General features: G+C 45.2%; 1 protein-coding gene across 1 annotated transcript; it reads right to left on the bottom strand.

Moving 5' to 3' along the window:
- Nucleotides 1-9,820: 9,820 nt before the first annotated feature.
- LOC107483531 (uncharacterized) lies at nt 9,821-10,798 on the bottom strand. The gene has a single exon (XM_016104151.1). It carries the CDS (start codon nt 10,796-10,798, stop codon nt 9,821-9,823), a length of 978 nt encoding a protein of 325 aa, XP_015959637.1.
- Between the last annotated feature and the right edge of the window lie 2,008 nt (nt 10,799-12,806).

Genomic DNA, 12,806 nt, shown 5'->3' with positions numbered 1-12,806 from the left:
CGTTATTATTGTCAAAAAAATACAAAAAAATTATGGTACAATATTATTGTGCAATTAATAATAAAAATAATTTTATTTTATTTTTTTAGATGGAGCACTATTATGTCTGATGAAAAAAAATATTAAAGATTGATCTGTATATTAATTTTTTTTGGTACTAAAATGTCCGTTTTTAAAATCCTTAGGAACTGATCAAGGTAATTACTTTACTGAAAAATGAAATGAAAACTGATTTGTCTACCAGAATAAAACCTTAAGAATTGATCTGTGTATTCATTTTTCTTAGAGGACTAAAATGTCCGATTTTAAAATCTTTAAGAACATATTTGGGTGATTATTCTTTTTTATAATTAATAACAAAAAATATGATTTTCTCACAATTTTTTTTACAGATTTTTATTCTTAACACGACAATTATACGATTTATAAATATTAGTTGTTAGTATAACAATAATAGATATTAATTAATTATTATTAAACTTTTACTGTATTTAAAATTATTATTTCATAAAATATCTTTTAAATATCGATATGTGAATGACATAACTCATTCGGTATATATTCGATCGTATTTTGGGAGACCTATTTAAAAAGTTATATAAAAATATTCCTATGTCAATTTTTATACATATATTAAGTCACTTTTAAAATTATTTGAACACAAATAAATAAAAGGAAATTGTAACACATAACAATAACAAAGACAAACTTATATGTTCTAATAAAAAAATTTAAAATTTGGTTCTTTTAATTATGAATTATCTCAATATAATATTTAAATTTAGTAACATACGATAATTTTCAAAAATTGTTAAAAAGAGATAACAATCAAATTGATTTTCAAACAATGAATCAAATTAATTGAAACATACCGTGTAGCAGTTAACGTTTCACATTAGTTTTTTGTTAATATTATATACTAATCAATTTATAGAAAAATTAACTTAATCGATGGTTTAAAATTAAAAGAATAAATTAGATTAATTTTTAAAAGTAAAAAAACTAATTCAATCATTATATAAAAATTAAACAATTAATAAATTATTATTTAAACAAATAAGAAAATTCATTCCTCCTAAATATCCCTATCATTGCACACCTTCCTTTGGAATTGAATAAATGTCCTCGACTTCTTGAGAGTGTGAGACCACAAGCATATAACATATTACGAGTTAAGTACTACTTTAATTTTAAGATTAGCGAGTTGCACTGATTTAATTCTCTAAATTTCGATTAATTTAAATTAGTTTTTCAGATTTAAAAAAATGCATCACATTAATTTTTGTTCTATTTTTCGTCATCAATGCACTGACGTTATTAGTGACGTGGCTAATTGTTGCCACGCTAAACACTATTTTCCGTCACTGGAATACTGACGCTGTTAGTGACGCTGACCAATGGTTCTCGTGACAGTGATAACGCAAACCCAAAGATAAAATCACGACAGCTACACCATCACTGTCGACGGCGAAAAAGACCGGAAGATTCCTTCTCTTTTTTATTACACAATTTCATGGGAGAGAAGAAAGATTTTATGGGAGAGAAGAAAGGGCAGGAATTTGATAAAAAAAAAAAGAAATTGGATTTAGACTAGGGTTAGATTTTAAATTTAAGGATATTATTGTAATTTTAACATATTTTAGTCTCTACTCTTATTTCAAAATAAATAACATATTGTGATATAAATTAGTCACGTACGCTTTTACACTAAACAATACAATACTAAAATTTATTTTAATTTCAATTTTTCAATCTGAGTCTTTCAGTCTTTATCTCTCTTTCAAACACTACTTAATAGTTATTTTTAATCCAAGTTGAAAAACCATATAATTTGCGAACAAGAAGTCTCATTCCATCCTACAACGAGACAAACATATCTTTGTAAAAATACTAATTGTTTGCTTATACAACAAGATATGACACGAATAAAAAATGTAACTATTTTTATATCTACCCAAAACAAAATGTCATGTGTTTGTTTTATTTAAATAAAAATATCCGTTTCAAGTTTCAACTAAGTGAAGGAACTAAAAAAAAGGAAAACACTATCTTAGAATTGGATTGAATTTGATTTGGGTTTTAAGGCAACTTCGAATTTGCACCCTTTATTTGTACTCATCAACTGCTCATAGGGCCTAGTAGGTTATATAATTGTAGCCTTCATAATGATGAAATGTATGCAGAGAAAGCAGCTAGATATGCGGGTGAATGGACCACTAAGATGCTTCCAAATCTTGTTACGCCCTTCCTTCTTCGATGTTACACATTATCCACAGCGAATGAATGGCTGAAATTTTGCTGTTCTGTTCAAGAAAAATAAATATCTTTTTGTTGGGTACGTGACCTACACACGCAGTCAACACGTTTGTTATTTGTTACAACTTGCAATTTGCGACAAGTACTTTATCAAGAAGCAAGGAACAAGAATGAATATCTTTGGAGTGTGCATCTATTCATTATTCATTATTTTAGTGCAATCCAAGATGGAAATAATGTAGCTATCTAAATCTTGCATAGTAACTGTATATTAAAGTATTATACTAGCTAGGTAGAGGGGACCTTATCACATTTACTAATAACTAAAAGCAAGCTGTTGAGCTGGTTTTTTTTTTATTATTTAAGAAAATAAATGCCAACTCCTGTTCAAGAAATTTGAGGATTTTGAAATATATGTAAAAAATTCACTCATATATATTCATAAGAAAGTATATCAAGTCAATATTGTACCGTCAACATCTCAGTTAACACTAATGTTGAATTCGAAAAAAACTTTATTATTTACTATAATTTGGTTGATTGATTAAGGATTGATTCTAATTTGTAGTTTGATTGTTTGTGCTATAAAATTTTAAATTTGGCATTAGTGTTAATGTTAATTTAATTTGAAAAGAATTAATCATTAAAAGTAAAATATGAAGAGAATATGAAAGAAATTATTGTTGTAAAAAAAAATGAAATAATCATAGACAACAATGACTAGTGTGATTATGCTAAGGGAGTTTACGGGTGGATTTGATTCGGATTCGAAGTGAAATGAGAATTAAACCAATTAAATTGTAATTAATTTGATTTTATGTTTTTTTTTTTTTGTACTCGAACCAAACCAATAGTTTAGGTAATTACACGGGTATCCGATGAATAAAAATTTAGAAAAAATGGAAAGATGAGGAATTTTTTTTTGAAAATCCCATAAATATGCTAAATATGTAATATCAACTAACAAGTCAATAATATTCTAGTAATAACAAAATCTAAACAGTGAAGATTTAAATATATTAAACACTAAATACATCAAATTTTAAACATATTAAAAACTAGAAACCATCATGAATGGCAGTGGGAGTGGATGCACTCGAAGAGGATGTGCTTCCAACAACAGTGCCACTAAGAGGATTAGTTTTTGCCATTTTTCAAGCTACAAAAAACATAATAGAACATCAGCCACTTAAAACTTTTATAATCTGTACAGAACAAGATCTCAGAACTCAGAATTTCAAAATAAAACAATTGAAGAAAAATTGAACAGAGTAAAAAGAACACATTTCTCGTAACAAAACAGAGACAGATAATATAAAAAAATTGAGACTTAACAAAGAAGACGATTGTCACAACAACAAAAATACTTGTTACGGCCCGGCCCAGGCAACTCGCGGGTCGACCCGACCCCTTTAGTACCCGACCCGAACGGTCGGCCATGCGTGATCCACTATGCGACCCGGACACGCGTCCTTGACAGCTCTCCATAGCAGCTGCAGGGAAGCTTCGAGGAAAGTGGGCCTGTCTTTGCAGGGCCCACCTCTGACACGGTATAAATGGGGAAGGACCTGCCCTTCCCCCAAGGTACGTCACCTTTTCTCCTATCCTTTTCCCCCGCCTGCACACTATCTGACTAGGGCGTCGGAGTGTCTTTGCAGGTGGCACCCCCCTCTTCCCTTCACAACGGGAGATCGTCCACTTGGCAACTCTGAACCCGGTACGACCGCAACCGAGACGTTCTCACCCTCTCCGATCACCAACCGACTTGTCCGGCAACCGACTACCGAACATTGGCACCGTCTGTGGGGATCGCCTCAATGGATGTTGTGCCGGGTCCCGGAGACCAAGGCCGAGGAGCCGAAGCGGAAGGGGCGACCTCTGTCGCCTCACTAAGAGGACGACGAAGGTCCCCCCGACAACACACTGAACAGCACACGAGGACGCGACCCTTTGGAGGAACGGGCGGCGACAGCGCCATAATAATGCAAGAGCTGCGTCATAGGGTCCAGAACTTGGAGCGGCAACTGGCCGACCAGGAGCGCGACGGACGAACTACCGATCCTAGCTACACCCCATCCTCCGAAAGCCAAGAAAGATACTCCCACCGAAGCCGTCTACGACGCACCTCCGCATCCCGAACGGAAGCGGAGAGCACCCGGGAAGAATCCCCGATTCTGAGGAGACGGAATGACACGATAATCTACTCCCGAGACAGGGAAACGCGCCGCACAACGCGAAATCGTGAAGACGGGAGGTCCAACAGGACACGACAACCTGTGATAATGGGCACCACCCCATTCCACCATTCCATCCTCGAAGTCCGGTTGCCGAAGCACTTCGACAAACCAACGGACATGAGGTTCGATGGAACTCAAGACCCTCTAGAACACCTCACGGCCTTTGAAGCAAGGATGAATCTAGAGGGAGTAGGGGACGAGGTGAGGTGCCGAGCTTTCCCGGTAACCCTCGCGGGCCCTGCGATCAGATGGTTCAACGGCATACCGCAGGGATCCATCCACGGGTTCTCGGACATCAGTCGTGCATTCCTCGCCCAATTTACAACACGAATAGCAAAGGCAAAGCACCCGATCAACCTTCTGGGGGTAACCCAGAGACAGGGAGAGTCGACCAGAAAATACCTAGATCGGTTCAACGACGAGTGCTTGGAAATCGATGGCCTAACCGATTCGGTGGCCAGCCTTTGTCTGACGAACGGCCTCCTCAACGAAAACTTCCGAAAACACCTTACCACGAAACCAGTTTGGACGATGCACGAGATCCAGACGGTAGCCAAAGAGTATATAAACGATGAGAAAGTCAGCCGAGTTGTGGCTGCCAATAAACGGCAGTCCGGCTACAGCCAATCTCGGCAACCCGGTAACGAAGAAAGACTGTAGGAACAAGCCAGGGAGGAGGCGCCAAGCAAGGCTCCCAGGCCGTTCCCCCGGGTCGGGAAATTCGCCAACTACACACCACTCACCCTTCCCATCATGGAAGTTTATCAACAAATAGCCGAGAAGGGGATCCTGCCGAAGCCCCGACCACTCAAGGACCGTACGGGAGGAAACAAGAACCTCTATTGCGACTACCACAAGGGTTACGGTCACCAAACGCAGGACTGCTTTGACCTGAAAGATGCACTAGAGCAAGCGATAAGGGAAGGCAAGCTAGCAGCATTCTCCCATCTTATCAGAGAGCCGAGGAGACGCTATCGCGACCATGACGAAGAAGCCAAAACCCGTTCGGCAAAGCGGCGACAAGAGCCAGAAGATAGAGACCACGGCCTCACTGTGATAAACGTGGTAACAGCCAAAAACACCGCGCCAAAATCCCGATCGGCGCACAAGAAAGATGCTAAGGTCTTGGCGGTCTCCTCCTCGTTGGTGTGAAACTCTAAGAAGCCTCCGTCCATTTCTTTCGGCCCGGAAGACAAATGGTTCGACGACGCCCCGGAAAACCCTCCCATGGTCATTACGGCCAGAGTGGGAACCGGCCTCGTCAAACGCATCCTTGTCGACACAGGGGCTGATTCAAACATCATGTTCCGCAACGTATTCGACGCACTGGGCTAAGGGACGCCGATCTGACGACCCACCAACACGGGGTCATTGGATTGGGCGACCACTTCATTAGACCTGACGGAGTAATATCCCTACCGATCTCGGTAGGACAAACCCAAGGTCGAAGGTCGACGATGGCCGAGCTCGTGATCCTCCGAGATTCCACCGCCTATAACGTCATCTTGGGAAGGAAGACGATAAACGATGTTAAAGCGATAATCAACACGAAGCTGCTAGTCATGAAGTTCGTTACTGATGATGGATCTATAGGGTCCATAAGAGGGGATCTCGAGACGGCGGTCGCCTGCGACAACGCCAGCCTCTCCCTAAGAAAGAAATCAAAAGAGGCGTCCGGTGTGTTCCTAGCTGACCTGGACGCCAGAGTGGACGACAAACCTAGACCGGAACCGGAAGGGGACCTGGAAAAATTCATAATCGGCGACACGGAGGAGAAATTCACGTTCATCAACAAGAACCTCCCACAAGAGTTAAAGGAGCCCTTGATCGAAATGATAGGGGCCAATAGGGATTTGTTTGCCTGGACACCTGCCGACATACCAGGCATAGACCCAAAAATCATGTCACACCATCTGGCTGTCAGGTCGGAAGCACGCCCGGTAACACAACGCAGAAGAAAGATGTCGACAGAAAGGGCGGAGGAAGTGGCCAGGCAGACGGCCAGCCTCCTAGAAGCAGATTTCATACGAGAAGTAGACTACTCGACGTGGCTCTCAAATGTTGTTCTAGTCAAAAAACACAACGGCAAGTGGAGAATGTGTGTAGACTACTCTGACCTTAACAAGGCATGCCCAAAGGATTGTTTCCCTTTCCCTAACATAGACGCGCTCGTCGACGCTGTGGCGGGCTACCGTTACCTGAGCTTCATGGACGCCTACTCCAGTTATAACCAGATACCGATGCACCGTCCAGATGAAGACAAGACGGCGTTCTTAACGCCAGGGGGAACCTTCTGCTACAAGGTGATGCCGTTCGGCCTAAAAAACGCAAGAGCAACATACCAAATGTTGATGAGCAAGATATTCCATGATCTTATAGGCAAAACAGTGGAAGTCTACGTCGACGACGTCCTCGTGAAAATAACGTGACCTGACGACCTCCTAAAGGATCTGGAAAACGTATTCGCATCTCTCCGGCAACACGGCATGAGGCTGAACCCCCTCAAATGTGCCTTCGCCATGGAAGCTGGCAAGTTCCTAGGATTTATGATAACTCAGAGAGGGGTTGAAGCCAACCCGGAGAAGTGCCAGGCGATACTCCAGATGAAGAGCCCAGGTTGTATCAAGGACGTCCAAAGGTTAGCGGGGCGACTGACCTCATTATCACGGTTTCTCAAAGCATCGGCAACAAAGGCCCTGCCATTCTTTAACCTCATGAAGAAAGGGATGGCATTCGAGTGGACACCCGCATGTGAGGAAGCCTTTCAGCACTTCAAGGAAATCCTGGCGGCACCACCTGTGCTCGGGAAGCCAAAGGACGGGGAGCCGCTATACCTGTACCTCGCCATAACAGGAGAAGCCCTGGCCGCAGTTCTGGTGCGGGAAGAAGGGAGGGCTCAACAGCCGGTCTATTTCATAAGCAGAGCCCTGCAAGGGGCAGAATTAAGGTACAGCAAACTGGAAAAGCTAGCTCTAGCGCTCTTGACCTCCTCACGAGGTTAAAGCAATACTTCCAAAGTCACCAGGTTGTCGTAAGAACGGACCAAGGGATCCGGCAAGTACTTCAAAAACCCGACTTGGCGGGGAGAATAATGACTTGGTCCATCGAACTCTCCCAATACGACATACGATACGAACCCCGGCAAGCCATCAAGGCGCAGGCAATGGCAGATTTTCTGGTAGAAGTAACTGGGGACCCAACTGAAGAAGCGAGCACACGGTGGAAGCTCCACGTGGACGGAGCTTCCAACCAGACATTTGGAGGTGCCGGGATCATCCTGGAAAGCCCGGTTGGAGTCGTATACGAACAGTCGATTAGGTTCGAATTTCCCATTTCGAACAATCAGGCAGAATACGAAGCCCTTATAGGGGGCTTGACCCTAGCAGCAGAAGTCGGAGCAACAAGGCTGGAAATATGCAGTGATTCTCAGGTCGTCACCTCCCAGGTAAACGGGAGCTACCACCAAAGACTCGTTATTACAAAAGTACTTGGAAAAAGTCAAAAACTTAAGCAAAAAATTTGAGGAGGTCACGGTCCACCACGTGCCTAGAGAAAGGAACACACGGGCAGACCTCCTATCAAAGTTGGCCAGCACTAAACCGGGAGAAGGCAACCGGTCTCTCATCCAAGGTATGACGAGAGAGCCAGTAGTCACCTTGCACGTAATAAGGCTGGTCTCTTCATGGCTAGACCCCATCACTAGCTTCCTAGAAAATGGCAAACTCCCTGACGACGAAAAGGACACGGCGAAACTGAGAAGGGAAGCAGCCAAATACGCCATCATCCAAGGACAGCTATTCAAGAAAGGGCTCAACCAACCCCTATTGAAGTGCTTACACCCCGACCAAACGGACTACATCCTCAGGGAAGTCCATGAAGGCTGCTGCGGACACCACATAGGAGGCAAGGCCCTGGCAAGAAAATTAATTCGAGCCGGATATTATTGGCCGTCAATGATGGCAGACTCCAAAGAGTTTGTCAAAAAATGCGTGAAGTGCCAAGAGAACGCCAATTTCCACAGGGCACCGGCCTCCGAGTTAAGCCTGTTAACGTCCTCCCGGCCATTCTCTCAATGGGGAGTCGACCTCCTGGGACCCTTCCCTGTCGGTCCTGGGCAGGTCAAGTACCTCATAGTCGCCATTGATTACTATACCAAATGGATAGAAGCTGAACCACTAGCTAGCATATCCTCATCCAATTGCAGGAAATTCATGTGGAGGCAGGTGATAACGCGATTCGGGATCCCAGAAGTCGTCATCTCGGACAACGGCACGCAGTTTACCGACAAGAGGTTCACGGAATTCCTCACCGGCCTAGGTATAAGACAGAGGTTCTCCTCGGTAGAACACCCCCAGACAAACGGACAGGTGGAGTCCGCGAACAAGATTATCCTCTTAGGGCTGAAGAAGCGATTGGATAATAAAAAGGGTGCTTGGGCCGATGAACTAGCCTCGGTACTCTGGTCTTACCGAACAACCGAACAATCCTCCACTAAGGAGACTCCTTTCCGACTAACGTATGGGTTAGATGCGGTAATACCCGTAGAGATCGGAGAACCGAGCCCCCGGCTACTTTTGAAAGGAGTGGAGGAAGCCGTGGAAAAGAACCTGATAGACGAAGCCAGAGAAATGGCCCATTTGACAGAGACGGCGCTAAAGCAAAGAATGGCCCTACGCTACAACACCAAAGTGCTCAAAAGGAAATTCGAGCCGAACGATCTCGTCCTGAGGAGAAACGAAATCGGCCCACCGACCCCTGGAGCAGGCAAGCTGGCGGCAAACTGGGAAGGCCCCTATAGAATCAAAGAAGCGATGGGTAAAGGCGCCTTCAAGTTAGAGAGGCTAAATGGTAAGGAAGTCCCGAGAACATGGAACGCAAACAACTTGAGAAGGTTCTACTCCTGAAACGCAGGGCGACACGCCGACTAATCGAGCTAAGTGGTTAAGATGCGAATTTAAACTTTCCATTATGACCTATGGGTCCCTTATGCAATTGCCGAATAAGATATACTTGCGCAAATTTTCTCTTTTGTAATTTCTCTTTTCCAGACAACACGCTCTATCACAACCCGACAACGATGCGCGGCCCCGGGACTGATCACCCCGGGAGCCCGTCAAATACCGCGATAACAAACGACTACGCAAAAAGGCCACGGCTCGTTAATATAAACGGCAACTATAAACCAATAACGGTTAATAGAAACGATAGCACGGCCAGACGAATAAGAAAGAGTTAACTACGTTAAAACGGGCAAACGACTAAATAGTCAAATTGTTCACAAAAGCCAAAATAAAACGGCTAAACTACAAAAGTTTTAGACAGAGGGTTCATTTCTTGGGGACGTCAACAATCTTGCCGTCTTTAATAACCTTGAAAACACCGATCGCTGACGTGTCGAACTCGGGGGCAACAATTTTAATCTGAGCTTTGAGGGCCTCCTCGGTCGCCAAAATCGCACCCTTTCCCTGCTTGACGACGTCTTTATACTTCGCTTTCCATGTTGCCAGTTCGGCCTCTGCGATTTGCTTCTCTTTCTCGATTTCGGCCACCCGTTTCTGTGCCGCGCCGACCTGACTCTCCAAAGCCATTTCGCGCTCGACAAGACGTGAAACCGTGGCGTCCGACTCTTCCAATTTCTTCTCAGCGGTAGTGGCTTTCTGTTCGGCAGCAGTAGCTTTCTTCTCGGCGGCGTCAAGCTTCTCTTCAGATTGGGTCAACTGCTCCCGGAGAGTCTCAACTTCACTTTTGAGCTCGTTATTAGCCTTCCCAGCAGACTCCAACCTCCTGCGGAGGGACTCCATCCCAGACAGTTCGAACTCGGCTTTCCGAGCTATCACTGCGCCGCGTAAGAGGATACGGTACATCCACCTCGCCTGCCCGGCAAGTGATGACTCATGAAAATACTCTTCAGTACCGGGAATCAGCTGGGAATCTATAAAGTTCCCGGCATCAAAATTCCTCTCCATGACAGTAAGGACCCCCTCAGGACTGGACGACGCCTTCCTCTTCCTCTTGAAGCTAGGGACCTCTTCCACCTCGTCATCGGCATCAGGGTTAGACGTCGAACCCCCAGTGCCGATCACCTCACGGAAAGGGGAAACATGAACCGCCTTGTCACCTTCGATCGCGGCACCTTGAGCCGAGGTGCCGGTCTCGTCGACCGCAGCCCCTTGCTCGGAAGCAACCTTGTCCTCCGGAGGAGCAGCAGGCTTCCCAGCAGCAGATTTCTCATTACCTTCCTCGTCATCACTTCCACACAGGAAGGTTTGGAACAAGTCAGGGAGACCCGTTACCTCGGCAGACATTCCCACTGTAAAAAAGAGAGAGAGAGAGGAGGTGAAGTCGGTTAGTCACAACAAATTATCAACAAAAGGAAGAAGATAAGAGGCGAAACAAGCAGAGGCTTCTCACAAATATAATTACGACCGGCCTCCCGATCACCCATAAGGAGGTGAGGATTCACATGATTCCTCCCAAAGACTGCCATCAACACGTCGGCAATCTTCCTATCCACCACAGACATGCCCTTGTAAGTCACCTTGACGAAGGCATTGGACCCTGCCCAGAAGCTCCAATAGGTCGGGATAAGGCGTACCCCCTCCAACGACAACCAAAAGGGATGACGACCTTTGACAGGGCGGACCTTGAAATATTTGTCCTTAAATCCGTGATAGGAGTCCTCAAACAAACCAAAAATCCTCCGACCTTGGACAGACCGGAAGGACATGAACCCCTTTTTATGTTTCCCCTCCTTCGAAGGGTTTGTAAGATTGAAGAAGAAAAGAAAAACATCTACAGACACCGGCAGATCAAGGAACTCACAAACCATCTCGAAACAGCGGATTGAGGCCCAGCTGTTCGGATGCAACTGCGACGGTGCCACGGAAACCCGACCTAAGAGTGCCATTTGGAAGGCGGAAAACGGAATGCGAACCCCAACTTGAGTAAACATGGATTTGTAGAACCAAATCCAGTCGGCAACTCGGGGATGGTTGAAATTAATCTCGTACAAACGCTCGTGAGGAGCCGGGACAAAGACGTCATAATTGGCTTCCTCATCGGTCCCTCCGCACAAGTACTCGGCTTGTCGGAACTCGGTGAGCTCCTCCTCACCCATTTGGTTAGGCGAGTCCTTCACATCGGAAATGACCCAAGCGTAGGGATCGTACGCCGCGGGAGAAGGGGAAGCCCGGGAGGTCGTGCGAGCCATACCTACATGGGGGGACCATCCAGTCAATCTAAGAGATCGGTTGCTCAGGCCGAATGCAGACACTACCCCCACTACTCCCCAACTAAGGCCAAACACAATTAAAACGCGAAAAGTCCAGGGAAAAACCTACCCCGGAATGGTACCCCCCAACACATCTAACCACAATTGAAAGGTCACGCAACAACAATAAAAACCAGGCAACAAGCATGCAAGAACAAAGCATAAAAGGAAAAGAGTTCAAGAATTACCTGAATTAGTGGAAGGAGGATGAAACTGCAGATAAGAAAGGATGCAAGGGGGGAAATGTGCGAGGGCACCACGATGAGATGTTCTGAAATTTGGGAGCAAGAAGAAGGCAGAAATGGGAGGTATAAAGAAATGCAGAAGTATAAAACTGGCTGTTTAAAAACGGTCTTCCAGGAAGCGCGAAAAACCTGGGGGCAGAATGGTCTTTGCAAAACAGGGTTTTTCACCCCATTATGAGCATTCAATGCTCGGCGCAAGGAACGATGCGATGAAACGGTTGCTTAGGCAGCCAAGGGACACGCGCGTTGGGGGCATATTCTTCCCACGAGCGGCCGACCTAACGAGAACAAATGAGATGCGAGACGACACGCCATTGGTAGCCCCTACGACTACCACTGGCGCGTGGGGGCACTGTTACGGCCCGGCCCAGGCAACTCGCGGGTCGACCCGACCCCTTTAGTACCCGACCCGAACGGTCGGCCATGCGTGATCCACTATGCGACCCGGACACGCGTCCTTGACAGCTCTCCATAGCAGCTGCAGGGAAGCTTCGAGGAAAGTGGGCCTGTCTTTGCAGGGCCCATCTCTGACACGGTATAAATGGGGAAGGACCTGCCCTTCCCCCAAGGTACGTCACCTTTTCTCCTATCATTTTCCCCCGCCTACACACTATCTGACTAGGGCGTCGGAGTGTCTTTGCAGGTGGCACCCCCCTCTTCCCTTCACAACGGGAGATCGTCCACTTGGCAACTCTGAACCCGGTACGACCGCAACCGAGACGTTCTCACCCTCTCTGATCACCAACCGACTTGTCCGGCAACCGACCACCGAACAATACTGAATACCGTCGGATTTAG

This window comes from Arachis duranensis, chromosome 4 (genome assembly GCF_000817695.3).
Source record: "Arachis duranensis cultivar V14167 chromosome 4, aradu.V14167.gnm2.J7QH, whole genome shotgun sequence".
In the NCBI taxonomy this organism is placed as follows: Eukaryota; Viridiplantae; Streptophyta; class Magnoliopsida; order Fabales; family Fabaceae; genus Arachis; species Arachis duranensis.
The sequence above is the reverse complement of the archived record's forward strand: the minus strand, read 5'-3'. Positions and strand labels throughout refer to the sequence as shown.

What these genes read in the sequence shown, in the direction of transcription:
- LOC107483531 (XM_016104151.1), bottom strand. Translation starts at nt 10,798, where the DNA reads ATGTCTGCCGAGGTAACGGGTCTCCCTGACTTGTTCCAAACCTTCCTG.